Genomic DNA, 21,689 nt, shown 5'->3' with positions numbered 1-21,689 from the left:
ACACAGGGAGATCAGGAGCGATTTAATTTTGCTCCTTCTAATGCCCAAGGTTGCTGTAGCCAATTGTCATACTCCCTTGATGAGATCGTTCAACAGGAAACAAATATGGATCCACATGATCTATCTGGATTCATGCAGTGGGATTTCTTTTACCTTTTGCTTCATTTGATCACATTTAAATCGACGAAGAATAAAAACAACTTCAGTTTCAACAATCTTTATTTATTTTAAGTAATTCAGTTCACATACCCTATCCTTTCTAAAAGGCTGCATTATTTGAAGAGACAACTTAAAATTTCTCATCAGAACTCACTACACAGACAGCAAACTGGAAAAAATACTATACAATGTAAAATATCCTGATAGTGCACACAATAAATCTAAAACAAAATTCAGTTTAAAGGCTAAGGACAATAAAGTTAATGCTTAAATCTGGAAGATCAGGCTCTCAAACACATCAGTTACTAGTGATTACCGTTTCCGTGATTGCTACAGTATTAGTAGTCATTTTTGTACAATTTAATTTCTGCTAGTTATTACAACATCTCCGGTACACCCATGAAGTGTGCACTTTCGTGCGACTAAGCCCAGCAGTTCAGACTGTAAGATGTGCTTTAAATTTCCTTGATATATTATATATACAAAAGGAGTCAGTCTCATTGATTCGATCTTTATGAGATTGAGGGTTGAAAACAGCATAACAATTTTGAGGATTGGGGTCGAGGGTGGGTAAGAGGACAGGGAAGGAAGTGAGAAACAGAACACAGCAATCAGGAAACAGATTATGCATAGGTTCCTCCAGGGATAAGGGGCTCGTAGGCAAGGTCCCCGCTCCTCCTGCACAGCACAACGAAGGCACACAGCATGCCCAGCAACTAGGGAACAAAGAAGAAAAAAATATTACTGGGGCGACCCAAACTTAAAAGCACTTTCTCTGCCTAAGGGTCATTCAAATTGGTGGTCATCACAACCTTGTCTTCCATTGGTGGCCTGCTGCTTAAAATGAGCACCCAACCAACCGGCCCAGCCTCACCACCCACCCCTCCCAAAACAAAAAAAACAGGTCATTTCCACAAAACTGCAAGAGTAAGATGAACAAAAACAATTACACGGCTTAATTTCACATCTGGCTAAATGTTAAGATCACAAGTTATAGATTAGGAAGGTCATTCGAACCATCTTAGTTCAATCAACCCAAAGTCCATCCACTGAACCATCCACAAACTGGTTCGACAAAAACAGCGGCATTTTCTCCTCTACTAATCTGCCCGTTCCTTGTGCCGATCGCATTCATTCGGATGCAAAGAGCTTTCCAATCAAACTGGTCTTAAATTTGCATTTTAGTGCGAGTGACATTGCAGCAACGTGGCTTTGCCAGTGAAAGGTCTGTGGGCCAGAATGCTTCTTGCCAATCTTACCTGGTGATGTCATTATCAGTCAATTACACAAACTGACACTGATCCAGCATGAGGCCATGTGCGGAAAATGGAAAATCAATGTTTGAAACAAGCGCTTTTAATCAAAATTTAAAACACTTGGGTTAATGGGCGTATAGCAGATAAAAGGCATTTTTAAAAAAGCAAATGCACCTTATTTGCATCTATGGAGGTTCTCATCCCGTTTGGCAACTCCACATGGCCTAGAGAGCTCATTATCAGGCAGCTTAATGAGACAGGATAGCATTTTCAAGTGTTAAATAAATTATGAGCAGCACACAGGGGAGTGTTCACCAGCAGAATGTAATGAATAGTGTTGGTCACTAAATGAGCAGCAGCTACAATATACAACTGGGTCCATTATGTGAACAGGGTGGTGGCCAATACAAAAGGGGGCACTCGCATGTTCTTCAGTTTTTATTCCAATCTCTAGCAGGCAAATTGTGAAATTGTGGAAAGGCTATTCAACCGATCTCGTGCTTTGAAACAATCGCATCGCATTTGCAACATGCAATTCGTAACTACGCAATTCTTAGGGCGACAGGGTGGCGCTGTGGTTAGCACTGCTGCCTAATGGCGTCGAGGACCCAGGTTCGATCCTGGGTCACTGTCCGTGTGGAGTTTGCACATTCTCCCAGTGTCTGCAGGGGTCTCGCCCCCACAACCCAAAGATGTGCAGGGTGGGTGGATTGGCTGCACTAAATTGACCCTTAATTGGGAAAATTAAAAACTATGCAATCCTTACCAGTATTGGTATCTCCAAAATATAACGTAACCCCAAAGTTTGTCTGGAAAAATCTTCACTTTAAATATCCGGAGCACAACAACATACAACTTGTATTTATATAACCTCACTAGAGGCTGTTTAGCACAGGGCTAAATCGCTGGCTTTGAAAACAGACCAAGGCAGGCCAGCAGCACGGTTCAATTCCCGTAACAGCCTCCCCAAACAGGCGCCGGAATGTGGCGACTAGGGGCTTTCCACAGTAACTTCATTTGAAGCCTACTTGTGACAATAAGCGATTTTCATTTCATTTCACCTTTATTGTAGTTCAAAGTTCCAAAGTACGTCACAAAATTCAACACCAAGCACAAAACACCAAACTGATGTTCACTAGCATAAAACCCACAATGCTTCAACCCTCCTACTGTTCTGAAGGAGTCATATTCAACTGGAAAGGTTAACTCAGCTCCAAGAGCTTTTAAGGAAAGCCTTCAAAGGGGAGAGGGCCGTACTGAGGTGGTGCAGTTTCCAGGGAGAATTCCAGAACTTGGGGCCTTGACTGCTGAATGAAATTTGACTAAGAGGATTCAAATACTAATCACATGAACCTGCACCCAGACAAGACGGCAAATTCAGAACATGTTGGCGAAAATCAAGTATATTTCATCGACAAAAGGAGACATTCAACACAATTTTTTTTTTTTTTTTTTTTAAATGTAGAGTAGCCAATTATTTTTCTTTTCCAATGAAGGGGAAATTTAGCGTGGCCAATCCACCTAACCAGCACATCTTTGAGTTGTGGGGGTGAAACACGCAGACACGGGGAGAATGTGCAAACTCCACACAGACAGTGACGCAGGGCCGGGATTCGAACCCGCGTCCTCAGCGCCACAGTCACAGTGCTAACCACTGTGCCAATGCCACCCCATTCAACACATAATTAAGCATAAGACTTGATGAGAATAAGATCGGCCAACGTACATCAATCATCTAGGCCTGAGGGCAGCCTGCAGTAATGACAGCTGCTGTATGGCTTGCTTCTGTCCACAGTATCCACTGCTTTTCAGAATTTCCCAAAAATTTATTTTTATTCGTCTCCAATCATTAAGGTTAGTGTGAGGAATGTTCACAACGGAGATTTGAGGGGATCCTTGCACCCAATTTGCATCTTACAAATCACACAATGATCTGGCTTGGAAGGCGCAAGTCTGATCTCCTGAAATTTCCACATTAATGGAATCACTTGAAATCTTCTAAATGAATCAGAAAGAAACTTACAACCTCAGCATTTGATTGGGGGATTCAGGGCAATTCACTGTTTACATAAGTGCAGCACAGTAGCATAGCGGTTAGCCACAATTGCTTCACAGCTCCAGGGTCAATTCCCGGCTTGGGTCACTGTCGGTGCGGAGTCTGCACGTTCTCCCCGTGGTTTCCTCCGGGTGCTCCGGTTTTCTCCCTCAGTCCAAAGATGTGCTGGTTAGGTCAATTGGTCATGCTAAATTGCCCACAGTGTCCAAAAAAGGTTAGGTGGGGTTATGGGGAGAGGGTGGCAGTGTGGGCATAGGTGGGGTGCTCTTTCTAAGAGCCGGTGCAAACTCGATGGGCCAAATGGCCTTCTTCTGCACTGTAAATTCTATGAAGTATTCCAGGATTTTACGCCACTAAAGCAGCCAGGGACTCTACCTGTTCTTTTGTGCCCTCATTCAATTAGCAGAATGGAAGGTTAGCCTAGTGAAGACTTTAGACGCTCGAGAAGCCTTGATTTGCTGGCAATGCTCTGTTAATCTCGTTACAGGATCTTGCATCAAGCCCACAGCCAAGTTGACAATTCACATCCTTGCTGGCAGCTGTTGCTGACACAACAGAGAGAATACAAAACCCATATAAAATTGAAAATGTATTAACTGCTGCGAGTGGACCAAAACTGTAATTGAATAGGTAGGTTCAGATGGCAGTCACCCCGATTCAGCTTTATTCTAGCAGCTGGCAAAGTAACACAAGAACTTTAGATTCTTGCCTTGTAATTATTTCTAGCCAGCCATGATTCCACATTTCAGTAATGTCTGAGCGGACCATCATTAAACATGGGGGTCATGGCTCATCTCTTCAGGAATGCGAGGGCGACAGGAAACTATGCAACTCAAATTAAAGGCTTAAAAAATAAAAATGGCTTCACAAAAAATAAATAAATAAATCATCAATGGGTCTCCACATCAGACTGAACAGTTTAGAAAATTGCCAATAAATGATGGAAATGGTGGGGGTGGAGTAGGGGGAGGTCACATTTACAGTTAATGAAGCCAAGCTTGAGGAAATTACATTGTGTTGTAGAGTGAGAATCACAATAAAAAGGCTTCAAAATGAAACTGCAGGTCAAAGTGAGTTTGGCAAAGAGAAAGATAAGATGTAACCTTTGCCTCACCTTGTGGTATCAGCACTTGCACAACATCTTTTCCGTGAGCCGATTTAACCACCCACTCTTAATTGTCCATTTACTACAACTCGTCACAAACCATTTTCGAAGAGAGACTGCAACTTTGAAGTCACATGCCCAGCTTTATAATCTGGTAAAATTCTGTGCAAATCCAAAGTTTCTATTTTGGTCCAAAGATTTCTCGTTATTTACAGTTCATTTCTCTCAATCGCCCTCCACTTTCTTAAGTGAGGGGAAATCCTTCTACATGTTGTTCCTGCACATAAAAAACACCTGTTATTTTCTCCTACACACCCCTGGGATTTCTCATGTCTTTTTAAAATTATGGGGCAATTTAGTGTGGCCAATCCATCTAACCTGCACATCTTTGGGTTGTGGGGGTGAAACCCACGCAGATACGGGGAGACTGCAAACTCCACAGGACAGTGACCCGGGGCCGGGATCGATCCCGGGTCCTCAGCGGCGTGAGGAAGCAGTGCTAACCACTGCATCACTGTGCCGCCCTGCGGAATTTGTCATGGTTGAAGCAGAATGTAGGGGCGAGGGCAAAGAGCACCAAATGCAAATTCCTGAACTTCGTCCCCGACACAAGAAAAATTGCTAAATTCGAACATAAATGCAATTTAAGAAAAAGTATTCCTAGCTTCTACTTGTGGCCACTTGAGGGAGGCCCCCCGACTTCCACGAGACTGAAATCCCACATGACATGACCCTTTGCGGGGAGAGGCAATGGCAGGAAATTGGCATGGAAATCCAAGACAATTTGTAGACACTTTTCACCGTGCCAATGATGATGCTGGGTACAGCAACATGCAGCAAGGATAATAAAAGACACAGGATATACAAGCAAGGAAGTAATAATCCAGTTCTAAAAATAGGGTTGGAACACCATCATGGGAAGGTATATCTGCCATGGAGCAAGTCCAATAACAATTCGCCTGCATAGCAGCTGACAAGTGACTAGAGTTATGGTGGCAGACGGGATAAATTGACATTATATGTGCTGGAGATTAGCAGCTTAAAGGACTGACGGGTTTAAAATGGTGATGGATTGATGGAGACAGTCCCTACTATACTCCCTGTACACACCCGACTGCGTGGCAAAATTTGGTTCCATCTCCATCGACAAGTTTGCTGACGATACGACCATAGTGGGCCGGATCTCGAATAACGACGAGTCAGAACACAGGAGGGAGATAGAGAACCTAGTGGAGTGGTGCAGCGACAACACTCTATCCCTCAATGCCAGCAAAACTAAAGAGTTGATCATTGACTTCAGGAAGCAACTGCACACACCCCTGTCAGCATCAACGGGGCCGAGGTAGAGATGGTTAGCAGTTTCAAATTCCTCAGGGTACATATCTCCAGAAATCCTGGTCCACCCACGTCGACGCTACCACCAAGAAAGCACAACGGCACCTATACTTCCTCAGGAAACTAAGGAAATTCGGCATGTCCACATTGACTCTTACCAACTTTTACAGATGCACCATAGAAAGCTTACTCACTCTTCCAACTTCTTCCATCGTGCAGGAGATACAAAAGTCTGAGAACACGGACAAACAGACACAAAAAAAAACTTCTTCCCCACAGTTACCAGACTCCTAAACGACCCTCTTATGGACTGACTTCATTAACACTACACCCCTGTATGCTTCACCCGATGCCGGTGTTATGTAGTTACATTATGGACCCTGTGTTGCCCCATTATGCATTTTCTTTTATTTCCTTTTCTTTTCATGTACTTTTCACTGTACCTTGGTACATGTGACAATAAACAAAATCCAATCCAAGACTGGATCCAACTCTTTCTTCCATCAGTGGGACAGAGAGCAGGAAGAGATGTTTGAATGCAAATTAAGCCAGTTATACTCAAATTCGGAAAGAAAATTGAGAAAATTAGTCAATTGAGGAGATTATATTTGAGATGCAGAGGCATGAAAATATTTCAAGGGCAGAGAGGAAGAGGAGGCGAGGCTATTAAAATGCCAGAGTGGGCTCAAATAAATAGCTCACTCATTTCATTTGGGCCCCATCTACATGGTGCTGGTGAAGATAAAATGTAAAACACCAAGGCTTTTCACACATCAGTTCCGACTGAATTTTCTTCCTCACCCCCACCACCCAAGGTCATTTGCATCAGAAACATTTTGATGTTTTATAATGAAGTCTTATCTCCATTTCCTCATTAAAATGAGCAAAGGCATTGAAAAGGTTTCCAGCTCACATCAAATGGGTCGTTACTCAAGCGTAACAAGTCGAACAAAAACTTTCTCCCACTTGAACAGTTAAAATAGAAGGCCATTCTATTAATCTTGCCTGCTTACTGTATCACACAAATAGTTCCTCAAACCTCCATCTATTTTTGTAATAAGTCCAATGCAATGCAGGCCAACATTAACTGTAAAGGTTCAGTTAAGTATTTCAACTCAGTTGTAACCGTAATGGATAGAGCAAGTAATTGACTGTGGTGCCACTTTGGCCAATCAGAGATGTGTTCAGAAATACTCAAGTTCATGTTGCAGGAAATTCCCTTTGTTTTCTGTCCTGAACCCACAAACCGTGGAGCTGGGTCAGAAAGGAAAGTTGGAAGATCCTGGATTTAAACAAACCACATTTCATGAAACTGCTAAACGTGCTGTTCTCACTGTCATTGCAAGTGCAAAGGGCATCAAACTCCACATGCCCAGTCCCCTGTAGGTAATATTAAAAAGTAGCACTGGAAATGTACAGCAGGGACGAGGCGGCACTGTGGCACAGCGGTCAGCACTGCTGCCTCACAGGGACCCGGGTTCAAATCCGGCCTCAGGTGACTATGTGAGGAGTCTGCACGTTCTTCCCGCGTGTGCGTGGGTTTACTCCGGGTGCTCCTGTTTCCTCCCACAGTCCAAAGATGTGCAGCTTAGGTGGATTGGCCATGATAAATTGCCTCGCAGTGTCCAACGATGTGTAGGTTAGGTAGAGTTACGGGGATAGGGTGGGTGTATGGGCCTAGGTAAGGTGCTCCTTCAGAGGGTCAATGCAGACTCGGCCAGCCAAGTGACCTCCTTCTGCACTGTAGGGGTTCTATGGTTTGGCAGCACAGTGAAGAGAAAGAGTTAACGACCTTTCATGAACACCCAACATGGATCTGTTTTCTTTCTACAAACGCTGTCTGACCTGCTGACTATTTCCAGCACTTATTTTTATTTCAGATTCCTTTTGTCCATAAGGGTGTCGAAGGCAGCGCATTGTGCACTACAGCGCCTGCAGAGCATGTAGGTCACGATCAATAGCTTACTCACTGCAGTGAACATGGCAGTAAACCAATCGCAAGTCTCAGCCTTCATTTGGAGTGCACTTCTCCAGCACCAGCAGAAAAACAAACTTCCAATAAGATATTACATGAGATGAGACCAAACTGCCTGTTTTAGATCATACGGACTATTCGAACAGCAAGCAGGTCCTGGTCAACATTCCTGCCTCAGCTAATACCACAATATTAAAGAAAAAAAGATTATCCAGTCACTCCTTGTTCTCCAGAATTTATTACATGGAAACTGATGACGAAGGCCTGATATTCAAAATCAGGTTATTGTGCACTCAGGTGCCTTGAAGACGTGGAGGTACTATTGAATGCAATTTCTTTGGATAAACCTCAAAAAGTAAAGTCACAAAACGAGACGCCTCTGCATAAAAGGGAAAACAAAAGGAGTTTGGAGGGGGGAGGGTGGTGAAAAGCAACAAAGAATTCCGAGAGAATTTCCAATTGTTCTGTGCCGAGTTATTCAGTAGTCCGAGAACTGGTCACAGAACACAAATCAAACTGGTAAATAACGTGGAGTAGATTACAAAGGGTAAAGGGATACCCTTTATGTCTTCTCGTCACAACCTTTCCCACACCCTGAATCGAGTTGCAAAGCAGAAACTGCTGTGGGCCAGCTGCCCATCAGCCAAGCAGCCACCGGACCAGGAGATAAATCTTTGCAGGCCATTGGAAAATTGACAAATTTACTGCTACAATTTTTGATGTTTATGGGTCAAAGCTCGGCGGGTTTGCAAAAACATCAAATAAATCGTGGTCAATCTTAAGAGAAACTAAAAGGGTGAAGAGATGTTAAGTGGAGAGGTCGACAACATTTTGCGGCACTTTTAAACCAGTAGAGTTTTAAGTTGGATTTCAAGACATGAGCAAATGTGAAGCAGCTTGTTGCATCTGGGATCAGGCTAAAGGGAGTGGTCTGGAACGTAAACAACAGGAGTCAGTTCATGGACAAAGGGCCATTGAGAATCCAAATCCAATATAAAGGCAGCTTTACATATCCCGTACCAGCCTCCCCGAACAGGCGCCGGAATGTGGCGACTAGGGGCTTTTCACAGTAACTTCATTTGAAGCCTACTTGTTACAATAAGCGACTTTCATATCACACTGTGGTAGAGGTACTCATAGAACATACAGTGCAGAAGGAGGCCATTCGGCCCATCGAGGCTGCACCGAGCCACTTAAGCCCTCACTTCCACCCGATCCCGGTAACCCAATAACCCCATCTAACTTTTTTGGTTACCAAGGGCAAATTAGCATGGCCAATCCACTTAACCTGCCCGTCTTTGGACTGTGGGAGGAAACCGGAGCACCCGGAGGAAACCCACGCACACACGGGGAGAACGTGCAGACTCCGCACAGACAGTGGCCCAAGCAGGGAATTGAACCTGGGACCCTGGCGCTGTGAAGCCACAGTGCTAACCATTGTGCTACCGTGCTGCCCACTCCATACAAAAACAAAACTCCAACAAGGCTATTCATTTTTTCAGGTTGTTCCAAAGCCCTGCACAACACACGAGAACAATTTAATAGACTTCTAACATAGTAAACCGATGCAGGATGTGTCACAGGGACCATATTCAAACAGAATCTGCTATTGTGTCACATTTGGAGCTATTAGCATAAATGTTAGCAGAGGTTGCCATTCCGTAGGGCAGGGACTCACTTTAGGTACCAGGGTGCAGGTTGCCCGGGAGTGGGGTGGGGGGCTTCGCAGGTACAACATTTCTAATTTAGTGGGGAGAGTGAAAGCTGATCTGGCAAGGTGGGATTGTCTCCCTCTGTCACTGGCGGGTCAGGCACAGGCAGTTAAAATGAACGTGTTGCTGCGATTTCTGTTTATTTTCCAATGCCTGCCGATTTTCCTGCCAAAGGCTTTTTTCAGAGAGATTGAGGAAATGATTACTTCGTTCATATGGAGAGGAAAGGTGGCCAGAGTTAGAAAGGTGCTGCTACAGAGGGGAAGGCAGGCAGCGGGTTTGGGTCTTCCGAACCGGATGTATTACTACTGGGCGGCGAATGTGAGTCAGAGGGGCAGATTCCCAGTGGGTGCGAATGGAGGAGAGTTTGTGCAGGGGGCCGCTCCCGATGGCCCCGGGGAAATAGTCAGGGAGACCGGTAATAATAGCTTCATTGAGAATTTGGAGGCAGTTTCGCCAACACTTCGGCTTGGGGGCAGGGTCAAGGGAAATGCCGATTTGGGAGAACCACAGATTTGAGCCAGGGAAGTGGGATGGAAATTTTCGGAAATGGGGGTGGAGGGGGGGGGGGGGGGTGGAGAAGGGATTAAGACGCTAAAGGATTTGTTTCTTCAGGGTCGGTTTGCAGGATCGAAGGAGCTGGAAGCGAAGTATGGGCTGGAGCAGGGGTAAATGTTTAGATACATGCAGGTTCGAGATTTTGCCAGAAAGGAGACAGAGCTTCCCGGTGGAGCCGGCCTCCATATTGCTGGAGGTGGTGCTGAAGACAGTGGCATTGGAAAAGGGGGCAGTGTTGGAGGTTTACGGAGCTATTTTGGAAGCGGAGAAGGCACCACTGGAAGGGATCAAAGCAAAGTGGGAGGAAGAGTTGGGAGAGGATATGGTGGAGGGGTTCTGGTGTGAGGTGCTCCGGAGAGTGAATGCCTCCACCCCATGGGCGAGGTTGGGGCTGATACAGCTGAAGGTGGTATATAGAGCACACCTCACGAGGGAGAGGATGAGCCGATTCTTTGAAGGAGTAGAAGGTGTGTGTGAACGTTGCGGAGTGGGGTGGGGCGTGTGGGGGGCGCAAATCATGTTCATATGTTTTGGTCCTGTCCAAAGCTAGAGGATTACTGGAAAGAGGGTTTTAGGGTAATTTCTAAAGTGATGCACGTTAAACTGGACCCTGGCCCCCAGGAGGCCATATTCGGGGTGTCGGACCAGCCAGGGTTGGAAACGATGCGGAGGCAGATGTTGTAGCCTTCGCCTCGTTGATCGCCCGAAGGCGGATCCTGATGGGTTGGACTCTCCACCCTGTGCCCTGGCGTGGCGGGGGGACCTGTTGGAATTCTTGACTCTTGAGAAGGTTAAGTTTGAACTGAGGGGAAGGTTGGAGGGGTTCTACAATTCATGGGCATTATTCATTATGCACTTTCAATAACTGGATAACATTGAACATTAGTTGGGGGGAGGTGTGGAGGGGGCTGTGTGTGTTAATAGTGACTATGGGTGATTCCTGATTCATTTTTGTTATTTGTTTATGTTGACATGCGGGCCAATGTCTGGGGTTTGGTGGGAGGATGGGATCGTTGTTAGTGTTATGGGGATTGACATTACATTCGTTACTGATTATTGTTTATTGTTGGTGGGTGTAAATTTGGGAGAAAGTGTGAAAAAGGAGAATAAAAATATTTTTTTTTTTAAATGATCAGAGGTAGGTTTCAAGGAGTGTCAAAGGAGAAGAGGGAGTTGAGAGATGCAGTTTAGGAAGGGAGTGCCAGGTCTGGGGGCTCAAGCAGCTGAAAGCATGGCTGCCAATATTGGCATGAATAAAACTGGGGATGTGCAAAAGAGGCCACATCGAGAGCAATGCAGGGAACAGCAGGCTGCAGGGTTGGAGGAGCTCAAGGTGTTGGGAGCGACGAGGATGTGGGGGGGAAAATCGAAAACGAGGACGAGAATTCCAAAACTGTTCCGGTTGACAGACCAGGAACCAATGCGGGTCAATGAGCACAGGGGTGATGGATAAATGGGAATTGGTACGAGTGGGAACGTGAGCAGAGAATGTGAGCACAGTTGCTTCACAGCTCCAGGGTCCCAGGTTCGATTCCCGGCTTGGGTCATTGTCTGTGTGGAGTCTGCACATTCTCCCCAGTGTCTGCGTGGGTTTCCTCCGGGTGCTCCAATTTCCTCCCACGGTCCAAAGATGTGCAGGTTAGGTGGGTTGGCCATGCTAAATTGCCCTTAAGTGTCCAAAAAGGTGGGGTGGGGTTACTGGGTTACAGGGATAGGGTGGAGGTGGGGGCTTGGGTAGGGTGCTCTTTCCAAGGGCCGGTGCAGACTTGATGGGCTGAACGGCCTCCTTCTGCACTGCAAATTCTATGATTCTATTTGGACTAGTTAAACGAACGGTGGGAGTGGGAGTCCCACCACGCAAACCAATTATTTTCAGAAATGTAACTTTACTTTCAGCAATTGTGGCAGAGAATGTAATGAGGCAGAAGTTTCAAGAACTGAAGACTTTGCAGAAACATGAGAAAGATAGGTTTATAACACTGCAGGGTAAGGGAGCTGATTTCAGGTACTCTATAAGTGGAGTTCAAGGCAGCACAATGGCACAGTGGGTTAGCCCTGCAGCCTCACGGCACCGAACTCCCAGGTTGATCCCGGCTCTGGGTCACTGTCCGTGTGGAGTTTGCACATTCTCCCAGTGTCTGCGTGGGTTTCGCCCCCACAACCCAAAGATGTGCAGGCTAGGTGGATTGGCCCTGCTAAATTGCCCCTTAATTGGAACAAATTAATTGGTTACTCTAAATTTATTTTTAAACAGAAGTGGAGCTCAACATAGACTAATTGAGCGATGCAGGGAGGTCCTTCTGTGGAACAGGGCTTGATTTTAAACAAGTGAACCGCTTCCTCAGCTAACAAGTGGTCCAGGTTAGTTTTCTGTACATGTTGCAAACTAAACAGCATCTTAACCAAAAGTATTTTTGGAAAAACTCCCAAGGAAGCAATTTTAACACTTGGCTTGCTAACCAACACAAGATGCCTGCAGCGAAACCACAGTCTCCAGCAGACAAGAAAAAGAACTGGATGAAGCCAATTCCTCGAGCTTCTCCACTACCAGAGAAAGTTATCTATTTCCTGAAGATTCCCAACTCTCACTGAAGTACACTTACATAACAAATACCCATGGATGAACCTAGATTATCCGCATTGCCAAACCTAGTGTCATACACACCTTGCCAGATATCCATAGGTGCGCATTTTTGGGGGTCACTAGGTAACATGCAGAAAGAAACTGGTTTTCTGCCTCCCTGGTCCAGGGACACTGAAGCATTCTTCAAGAGGACTGTTTGAGCTTAATAAAGCATGCACGGTGAAGGAGCCAGAAAGCATTTTGCTTAAAACAAAATTCCAGACTGGCTAAGAGTAAGAGATCCCAGAGCTGCCGTCAATGATGGGCCAGCTGGAGTCTGTTGGGAGATACAGTCTTGGGTAATTGGCTGGAAAGTGAGAGAATAAATCTTACACTTTCCTCCTCTCACTCTTTTCTCCCACCGAAGGATCTGGCACCCTCGCCAGCCAGTAACTGACTGGAGCATAGCCCAAGTAATTTTTTCTTCTTTTATTTTAATATACAAATTTAGAGTACCCAATTGTTCTTTTCCAATTAAGGAACATTTTAAGCGAAGCCAATCCACCTACCCTGCACATTTTTGAGTTGCGGGGGGTGAGACCCACGCAGACACGGGGAGAGCATGCAAACTCCACACGGACTGTGACCCGGAGTCAGGATCGAACCCGGGTACTTGGCGCCGTGAGGCAGCAGTGTTAAGCACTACGCCACCATGTCGCCCCATGACCAAGTAATTAAGACAATTTTGATTCAGAGGACAAGAAGTCGATCATGGCACAACAACATGAATTGCTACAAAACGAGATGCACCAGTTGTTGTTGCAATACATAAACTGGAGGCAGTAGAAGTATGTCGATTACTCAGCAAATCAGGTCCCATCGTACCGCACACGGCATTATTGCAAATGTGTTCTTCTGACAGAATATTCCTCTTCATTCAGAGGATGCTAGGTTGGTTAAAAAACAAATTAAATAAATTTAGAGTACCCAATTATTTCTTCCCCCCCCCCAAATAAGGGGCAATTTAACATGGCCAAGTTACTTACCCTGCACATCTTTTTGGGTTGTGAGGGTGAGACCCACGGGGAGGTTGCTAAAAATGACCTGTTGCCATTTGAGACCAAATTCAAAAAAAGCAGCAGGATTTTAAAATGAATTTTTGTGAAGTATGTTCAGATGTAGCATTATCGTCTTTGTGAACAACTCTGACCGGTCGAGGAGATTATAGAATCATTGAATCTACGGCACAGAGACCAGCCCTTCGGCCCAAACCGGTCCATACCAACCAAAAAACCTATCTAAACTAACCCTATTTGCCTGCATTTGGCGCTCAGTGTACAGGTGCCAAAATGTGGCGACGAGGGGATTTTCACAGTAACTTCATTGCAGTGTTACTGTAAGCCTACTTGTGACAATAATAAAGATTATACTATTATATCCCTCTAAACCTTTCCTATCTATGCATCTGTCCAAATGCCTTTTAAATGTTGTCAATGTCCCTGCCTCAGCCACTTCCTCCGGCAGCTCATTCCACATATGTACCACCCTCTGTGTAAAAAGGCTGCACCTCAGGTTCCCATGAATTCTTTGCCCTCTAGTTCCCGATTCCCCAATCCTGGGTGGGAAAAAGACTGAGTGCATTCACCCTACATATGCCTCATGATCCTATACACCTCTACAAGATCATCCCTCACTCTCCTACACTCCAAAGAAAAAGGTCCTCACCTGTTCAATCTCTCCCTGTAACTCAGTCCCTTGCGTCCTGGCAACATCCTTAAATAAGCTGATGACGTTTAGAAATCAGTTCCCAATCTAGAATGGTTTACGTTTGGAAAAGAAAAAGCAACACATGATTTCTATTGCAAATGTCTTGATTCAAGAGTTTGCCTTGGTGATTTTTGAGGCGACGTGTCTAGACAACAGTGACAAATGCAAAAACAGAACATCGCTGATTTTTCCCTAAATTGTTCACTTGAGAAATTATGACTTTTATTGGATCTGGTCTGCTGAAAATGAAACAATATTTTCCAAGCCATTTCTTTCTAGCTGCTCGATTGGAGTCAGATTGCCACAAGGATACTGTGTATTGTGCGAGCGTGACCACAAAGGGTTCAGTATGCACTGCATGTTCAAAGGCACAAAGTCAATAAAAAGGGATCCCCGTGCCCAGCCTTGCACTGCCAGGTTAAAGCAGAATCTCCGATGTTTATCAGAATCTAGTGCTCTTAAAAAGTTCAAACGTTTCAAACAGGGAGAGATTTTCAGAATGATATTCCTTTTTAAAAAATCAAGAACAATGGTTCATGTGGTGCCATGCGAGAGATTTGTGGCCGTGATTTAACACCCCCCCCCCCCCCCCAGGAAAGGGATATCAGGTGCTCTGCCGTAGGGAGACAAGGTGAATCACCCAGTCTGCTATTACAAATGGAATAGAGCAGCATTCGCAGCTACACTGCTGCCTTCGCAATACCGATATGACTGATACAGGGGAGGGGTAGGCAAGGATTCTTTTTCCTTAAAACCTTCCAAGCACCATTTGTTACTACAAGATGCAGTGTGAAAAACACAGCACGAAGCAGTTGGGGGGAGGGGGGCAGAGAGAGGTTTTTGCAACAAAAAAAAAAAAAACAGGCATCAAATCACCATGCCTGGAGACACTGAAGTCATAGTCTGTAATTTTACAGACAGAAGGTTTAGTGTTTTAACAAGCTAAAGGCATACATCTGCAGGACTAAAGTTACCATAATGCTGGCTTTCATCCATACAAGAGGGAGGCAGTGGCGTAGTGACACTATCGCTGGACTAGTAAACCAGAGACCCAGGGTAATGCTCCGGGGACCCGGGTTCAAATCCCACCTCTGCAGACGGCGAAATTTGAATTCAATAAAAATCTGGTTAAAAGTCGAAACGGTGGCCATGAAACCATGATTGCCGTAAAAACCCATCTGGTTCATTAACGTCCTTTAGGGAAGGAAATCGGTCTTCCCTACCTGGTCTGGCCTACATGCGACTCCAGATCCACAGCAATGTGGCTCTTGGGTGCCTTCAGGAATGGGAAATAAATGCTGACCCAGTCAGCAACGCCAACACCCCATGACTAAATTTAAAAAAAAAAAAAGAGCTGGTCATTTCTTAAACTGCACCTGTATGGCCATTACCTGGGAGGCGAGTTAACCCACAAATAGTATATGGTGAACGGTCTCCACCAAAAACAGAATCCCATTCACTCTTTAGGAAGTCAATGATTGTCAGCATTTTTAGTTCACTTTAAATCGTCTTGTAGATTTTGCATGAAATGGAGTCATTTTCTTCCTAGAATGACGCTCCCTTGTCTCAGGAGAAATTAATCAATCGTCAAAGAATCTTAACATGGACAAACAATGTGGTTCCATTTATTAGCATATTTAGGGAAGTGCTCATTATGATACAGCGAGTCAGACTCTCATCCCTCACCTGGGACTGGTGGGGTGGAACCGAGCTAGCTCCCAAGCCCTGAATTCCCCCCCTTTGGGAGCCCGAGCCCCACTGTCCTAGCAGAAATGCCCTTGCAAAAATGCTCTCTGTGCCCTTTTGCACGGCACGGAAGGATTTCCTGTATGGGCTGCTGCTCCACACCCTACACTTCCTTGCCTTCGCTTGGTCATGTCTGGTTGCCTGCTGCCAGAGGAGGTCCTCACTGGGAGTTCCTCTACGGAGGACACCTCCCTCTTAAACCCAGGGACCTGGGCAGCAGTCCCACACAACCGTAGACTGCATCAGTTCATGGACTTCCCCAAGATGCCTGCCTTTTTTGTGGCCCTGTGCAGCCCGTGGATCATGTGCATGCAAGTTGCTTTAGGCTGCACCCCCCTTTTAGTTTTTTGAAATACCTTTTATTACAGTTTTGTTTGCACTTCAGCCCAACGCTCCTGATCTACAGGCACCCAGTGCAGCAAGGGGCAGGGAATGGAGGAGGACCTCCTCGTGAACCTGCTCCTGGGCCTGGCCACACTTGCCATACACAGGTCCAGGAAGCGGGCGACCGAGGAGGGCGACCGACCCGACTGTTTGGCCCTCTACTGCATCTAATTACATTAACGGCTGGGTGTCCCTGGAGAGGGAGCATGCGGTGTCCACTGGTACCATGGAGGTGCTTTATCGACCCTTTCATCGTATTTTGGTGATGCTGTTTTAGGTTTCATTTGCGATTGGTTTTTGTTTAGGGCAGTTACCCTTTAAGGGGCTGCCCCTTTTACTTTGTCTTCCATCAAAATAGTTGGAAGCCTGCTGGCTGTAAAGATCCTTTAGGAAATTGGGCAGTCTCAAACTAGTGCCTAGTGGGTATCGGCCAATGGCATAAAAAACATCTCTAACTGAATACTAATTGTCAATAACATACAGGCCCAGGCTAGCTGTTGTGGGGAAATGCACCACAATGGTACAGCAGGGGTGATCTTTCAAGGTCAATGAAGAGCCATTTTGGGCAGATTAGCAGCAAGTCCGCAGTGTTGCTTTGAGCGCTCGATGCTTACACCAGGCACTTTAAAAGAAAGTGCTCCTGTGCTCAGCACCAACATTGCTCCATGTTGGAAAAGTAAAAATGTTTCTCCTAAACCGATTGCTGTTGAAAGCTCAATCTACTTTTCCTTTCATCATTTCTCAATTAGCGTTCATCAAATAAATTGTGGTTAAGAATCTTTTATTTCTTTTTCAAAATAAATTTAGAGTACCCAATTCTTTTTTCCAAATTAAGGGACAATTTGGCGTGGCCAGTCCACCTACCCTGCACATCTTCGGGTTGTGGGAGCGAGACCCTCGCAGACACGGGGAGAATGTGCAAACTCCACACAGACAGTGACCCGGGCGTATTTAAGAGTCAATCTTCATTTATTAAATATCACATCCACTGTACGGACTGCAGACACACCGTGCAGAAGTATACAAAGGTAGTTTTTTTCAAAAGCTTCTCAGGAGGGTTTGTTTGATAATCTGTAAACATTTCTCTACCCACAATGATTTTTTTTTTTCAAATCCATATTTCAGGACAAAACGGTATTCGCCATGTGGACTTTTTACATCAACCTTCCTGTGGGTTACTTGCAGCTTTATGTCTTGGTAGTTGGTTTTTAAACCATGCTTTTAACTGCGTCCAACTTAGAAGACACCCAAAGTCGCTTCACAGGAGAAAAACACAAGGGAATGGATGCAGAAACAATGAGGAAAACTTGGGAGACATGATTCAAGGCTTTTGGGGGGGGGGGGGGGGGGAGGAGAGGAGAAGAGAAGAGATAATTTTTAAAAGAAATGGTGTGTGGAGGAAGGAAAAGGAGGTAGAGTTTGAGGTAAGGGACGAGGTGGCTGGAAATGCCATTATCAATATGGAAAAGCAGGTCATAGTTGTAAAACTGGAGTGATGGGGTAACTGTGCAGGGATCTGATGCAAGAGGATCAATGAGGGGAGGTTGGTGGCATTGGTAAGATTTTATGGTCCGAATTGGGATGATGTGGGGTTCGTGAAGAGATCGCTGGCTGCCATTCCAGATCTGGATACCCAAGAGTTGATAGTTGATGGGTGGGGGCAATTGTGGAGTATGTGGGGTTCAATTGCATGGGGGAGGTCTCGCCATTGGCGGTGAGGGAGGAGGTGATCTTGTTTAAGGCCAAGGTGGATAGGGAGGAGAGGGAGGAATGTCAACTGTTGATAGAAGAGATTTTGGAGGTGGATGGGAGGTACGCGGGGGACCCGGATCCAGGGCTCCTGGCAAAGAGAAAGGATTTGCAGGTGAGGTTTGACCTACTCTTCATGGGGAAAGCAGTGCGTCAGTTGAGAAGGGTGAGAGGGGCTGCCTACGTGCACGGGGAGAAGGCAGGGCATATATTGGCAGGTCAGCTCCGTAGGGAGTCTGCGACAATGGCGATAGATCGGTGCAGAACAAGGCGGGGGAGTTGGTGGTGGCTCCAGAACAGATTAACAAAGTATTTGAGGAGTTTTATAGGGACCTGTATAAGTGGAGCACCAGAGAGTGAGGAAATGAGGGAGTTCCTGGGCAGGTTAGAGTGCCAGAAGCTGGGTGAGGTGGAGGAGGTGAAGGTGACAATTGGGAAGATGCAGGCAGGGAAGGTAGCTTGGCCAGATGTTCACCCGGTTGAATTTTATAAACGTTTTAAGGATAGGCTGACCCTAGGGCAGCACGGTGGCACAGTGGTTAGCACTGCTGCCTCACGGCGCTGAGGACCCGGGTTCGATCCCGGATCTGGGTCACTGTCCGTGTGGAGTTTGCACGTTCTCCATCTGTCTGCGTGGGTTTCGCCTCCACAACCCAAAAGATGTGCAGGGTAGGTGGATTGGCCACGCTAAATTGCCCCTTAATTGGAAAAAATAATTGGGTACTCTAAATTAAAAAAAGAAGAAAAAAAGGATAGGCTGACCCTGATGATGGTGGAAATGTTTGAGGACGCGATGGACGGGGGCGGGGGGATTGCCGCAAACGATGGGGCTGGCTTCCATCTTGTTGTTGCTCAAGAAGGACAAGGGTCCAGTGGAGTGTTGGAGGGGTGCCTTCTGAGGGTGATTGGGGAGGATCAGATGGGGTTCGTAAAGGGCAGACAACTGTCCTTGAATGCGAGGAGGTTGCTGATTGTGGTGCTTTCTCCGGCAGAGGGAAGGGAGACGGAGGCGGTGGTGGCGTTCGATGCGGAGAAGGCGTTTGATCTGGTGGAGTGGAGTTATTTGCTGGTGGTGTTGGAGAAATTTGGGATTGGGCTGAAGTTTGTGGCGTGAATGCAGCTGTTGTAGAAGGAGCTGATGGCGAGCATGCGCACGAATGATATGGATTCAGTGTATTTTGCATTGCACCTGCGAATGAGGCAGCCATGCCCCATTTCCCCACTTCTGTTCACATTGGCTTTATATAGAACCCTTGGCCATTGAACGGAGGAGCTTGGAGTTGTGGATGGGGATAGTGAGGGGGAGGGGGTGTCCTTGTATGCAGATGACTTGTATATTTCAGAGCTGAGCTCTTTGGTGGGGGATGTAATGGGTTAGCTTCAGAGAATTAGGATGTATTCAGGGTATAAATTGAATTTGGGGAAAAGCGAGTACTTTATGGTCTCCTCTCAGAGAGTGGGGGTGGGGGTGGTGGGGCTACTATTTTGTTTGGCAACCTCGCGCTTTAGGTATCTGGGGGTGCACGTGGCCTGGGACTGAGCAGGTCTCTAGAAGTTCAATTTCACTAGCTTGGTGGGGAGGGTGAAGGCTGACTTGTTGAGGTGGGACAATCTCCCTCTGTCATTGGCAGGCTGGGTACAGGCAATAAAGATGAATGGGACTAGGCCTCCCAAATTTGATGTATTGCTATTGGGTGGCGAATGCAGAGAAGGTTCAGGAATGGAATAGGGAGGTGGGTGCTTTGTGGGCAAGGATGGAGGCAGGCTCATGTAGGGGTCGGGGCTGCGGGCGCTGGCAAAGGCGGGGGTGGGGGATGTCGATTAGGGGAAATCATGGGCTTGAGCCGAGGAGGATCTGTTTCTGGGAGGGCGATTTGCGTGCTTGGAGAAGCCGAGTGAGAGGTTTGGGTTGGCCCGGGGCAAAAAGGTTCAGGTATATGCAGGTGCGGGACATTGCGTGGAAGGTCTTCCTAACCTTCCTGATAGTGCCTACCTCCTCGTTAGTGCCTACCTCCTTGTTGTTGGAAGTGATGCTGTCAGCAGGCGTGGAGGGGGGGGTCGTCTCGATGATTTACGGGAGGATTTTGGAAGAGGATGGGGTGTCCATGGAGGGGGTTAAGGTGAAGTGGGAGGAAGAGCTGGGGACGACGCTGGAGGGGGGATTGCGGCGAGGTGCTGTGGAGGGTAAACACCTTGACTGTGTGCATGGTCAGGGCTGATACAGCTGAAGTTAGTGTACAAGGCGTAACCTACAAAGTCTAGGATGAGACGGCTGTTCGAGGGGGTGGAGGATGTCTGTGGGCGATGTGGAAGGGGTCCTGCAAACCACGTACATATGCTTTGGTCCTGCCCGAAGTTGGGAAGGTTTTCGAGGGTGGTTTTCAGCACCATCTCAGGGGTTCTGCATGTCGATGTGGAGATCGGCCCCCTGGGTCATATTCGGGGTTTTGGACCAGCCGGAGTTGTAGTCTGTGGGCGAGGGGTTTCCCCTTCACATCACTGAGCAACACTGGTGGATAGTTAACAACTGATTTTCAACTCACTCTATTGGTTAATAAGGCTTTACCAAAGTAAGCTAAAACTTCTCCTTGCTCAATGTCAAATCAATTGGCTACACCTAAATCATCTAGTACTAGTAGAACAACCAAAAACCAAATGCAGGTACACAATCCCGAAAGACGTACTGTTAGGTGAATTGGACATTCTGAATTCTCCCTCGGTGTACCCGGAAACAGGCGCCGGAATGCGGCGACTAGGGGATTTTCACAGTAACTTCATTGCAGTGTTAATGTAAGCCTACTTGTGACATTAACAAAGATTATTAATTATTGTTTGGAAGACCAAGTTTGTAACTCGAATGCATAATGGTAGAGTAAATGTTTTTGAAAGGATGGATTATGTTATAGTTTATTGAGGAATTATACACATCTCAGCTCAGCAGCTGCCCATAGCGGCTACACCAAGTTTCCTCTGGGATTGTCACTGACTCTGATCCCAAGAATAGGACGTCAGTGACTCCAGCACCCCACTGTGTGAAAAATAGAAAGCAACTTACAGCTCCAATCCCAAAATTCAAGTGTAGATTATTTTTGCAGCAATTCTGAATTTATGGATATAAAAAGTTCAAATGCGGCAAGGTCAATATTGATAATTGAAGATGGTGCTGCAGGAACATGCACTAAGAGGATATAATAGCTTATGACAAAGACAATTACTTAATTCATATGGAAGGAAACAATTTTTAAAATAATGTTTGCACAGTTATTCAGATGGTTTTGCAAACTTTAATTATTGCAAACTTCCATGGGGTGTCCATGGTTACAA

General features: G+C 46.1%; 1 protein-coding gene across 1 annotated transcript in view; it reads right to left on the bottom strand.

The window, feature by feature from the left end:
* Positions 1-201: 201 nt before the first annotated feature.
* LOC140404358 (tetraspanin-3-like) overlaps positions 202-21,689 on the bottom strand; it is a 76,902-nt gene continuing 55,414 nt past the window's right edge. Inside the window, exon 7 of the mRNA XM_072492779.1 lies at positions 202-875. Within this exon, the coding sequence (XP_072348880.1) occupies positions 783-875 (93 nt within the window). The 3' untranslated portion in view covers positions 202-782. The remainder of the gene's footprint in view (positions 876-21,689) is intronic.

This window comes from Scyliorhinus torazame, chromosome 30 (assembly GCF_047496885.1).
Source record: "Scyliorhinus torazame isolate Kashiwa2021f chromosome 30, sScyTor2.1, whole genome shotgun sequence".
In the NCBI taxonomy this organism is placed as follows: domain Eukaryota; kingdom Metazoa; phylum Chordata; class Chondrichthyes; order Carcharhiniformes; family Scyliorhinidae; genus Scyliorhinus; species Scyliorhinus torazame.
Note: the sequence above shows the minus strand (reverse complement) of the source record. Positions and strands in the feature narration are given on the sequence as shown.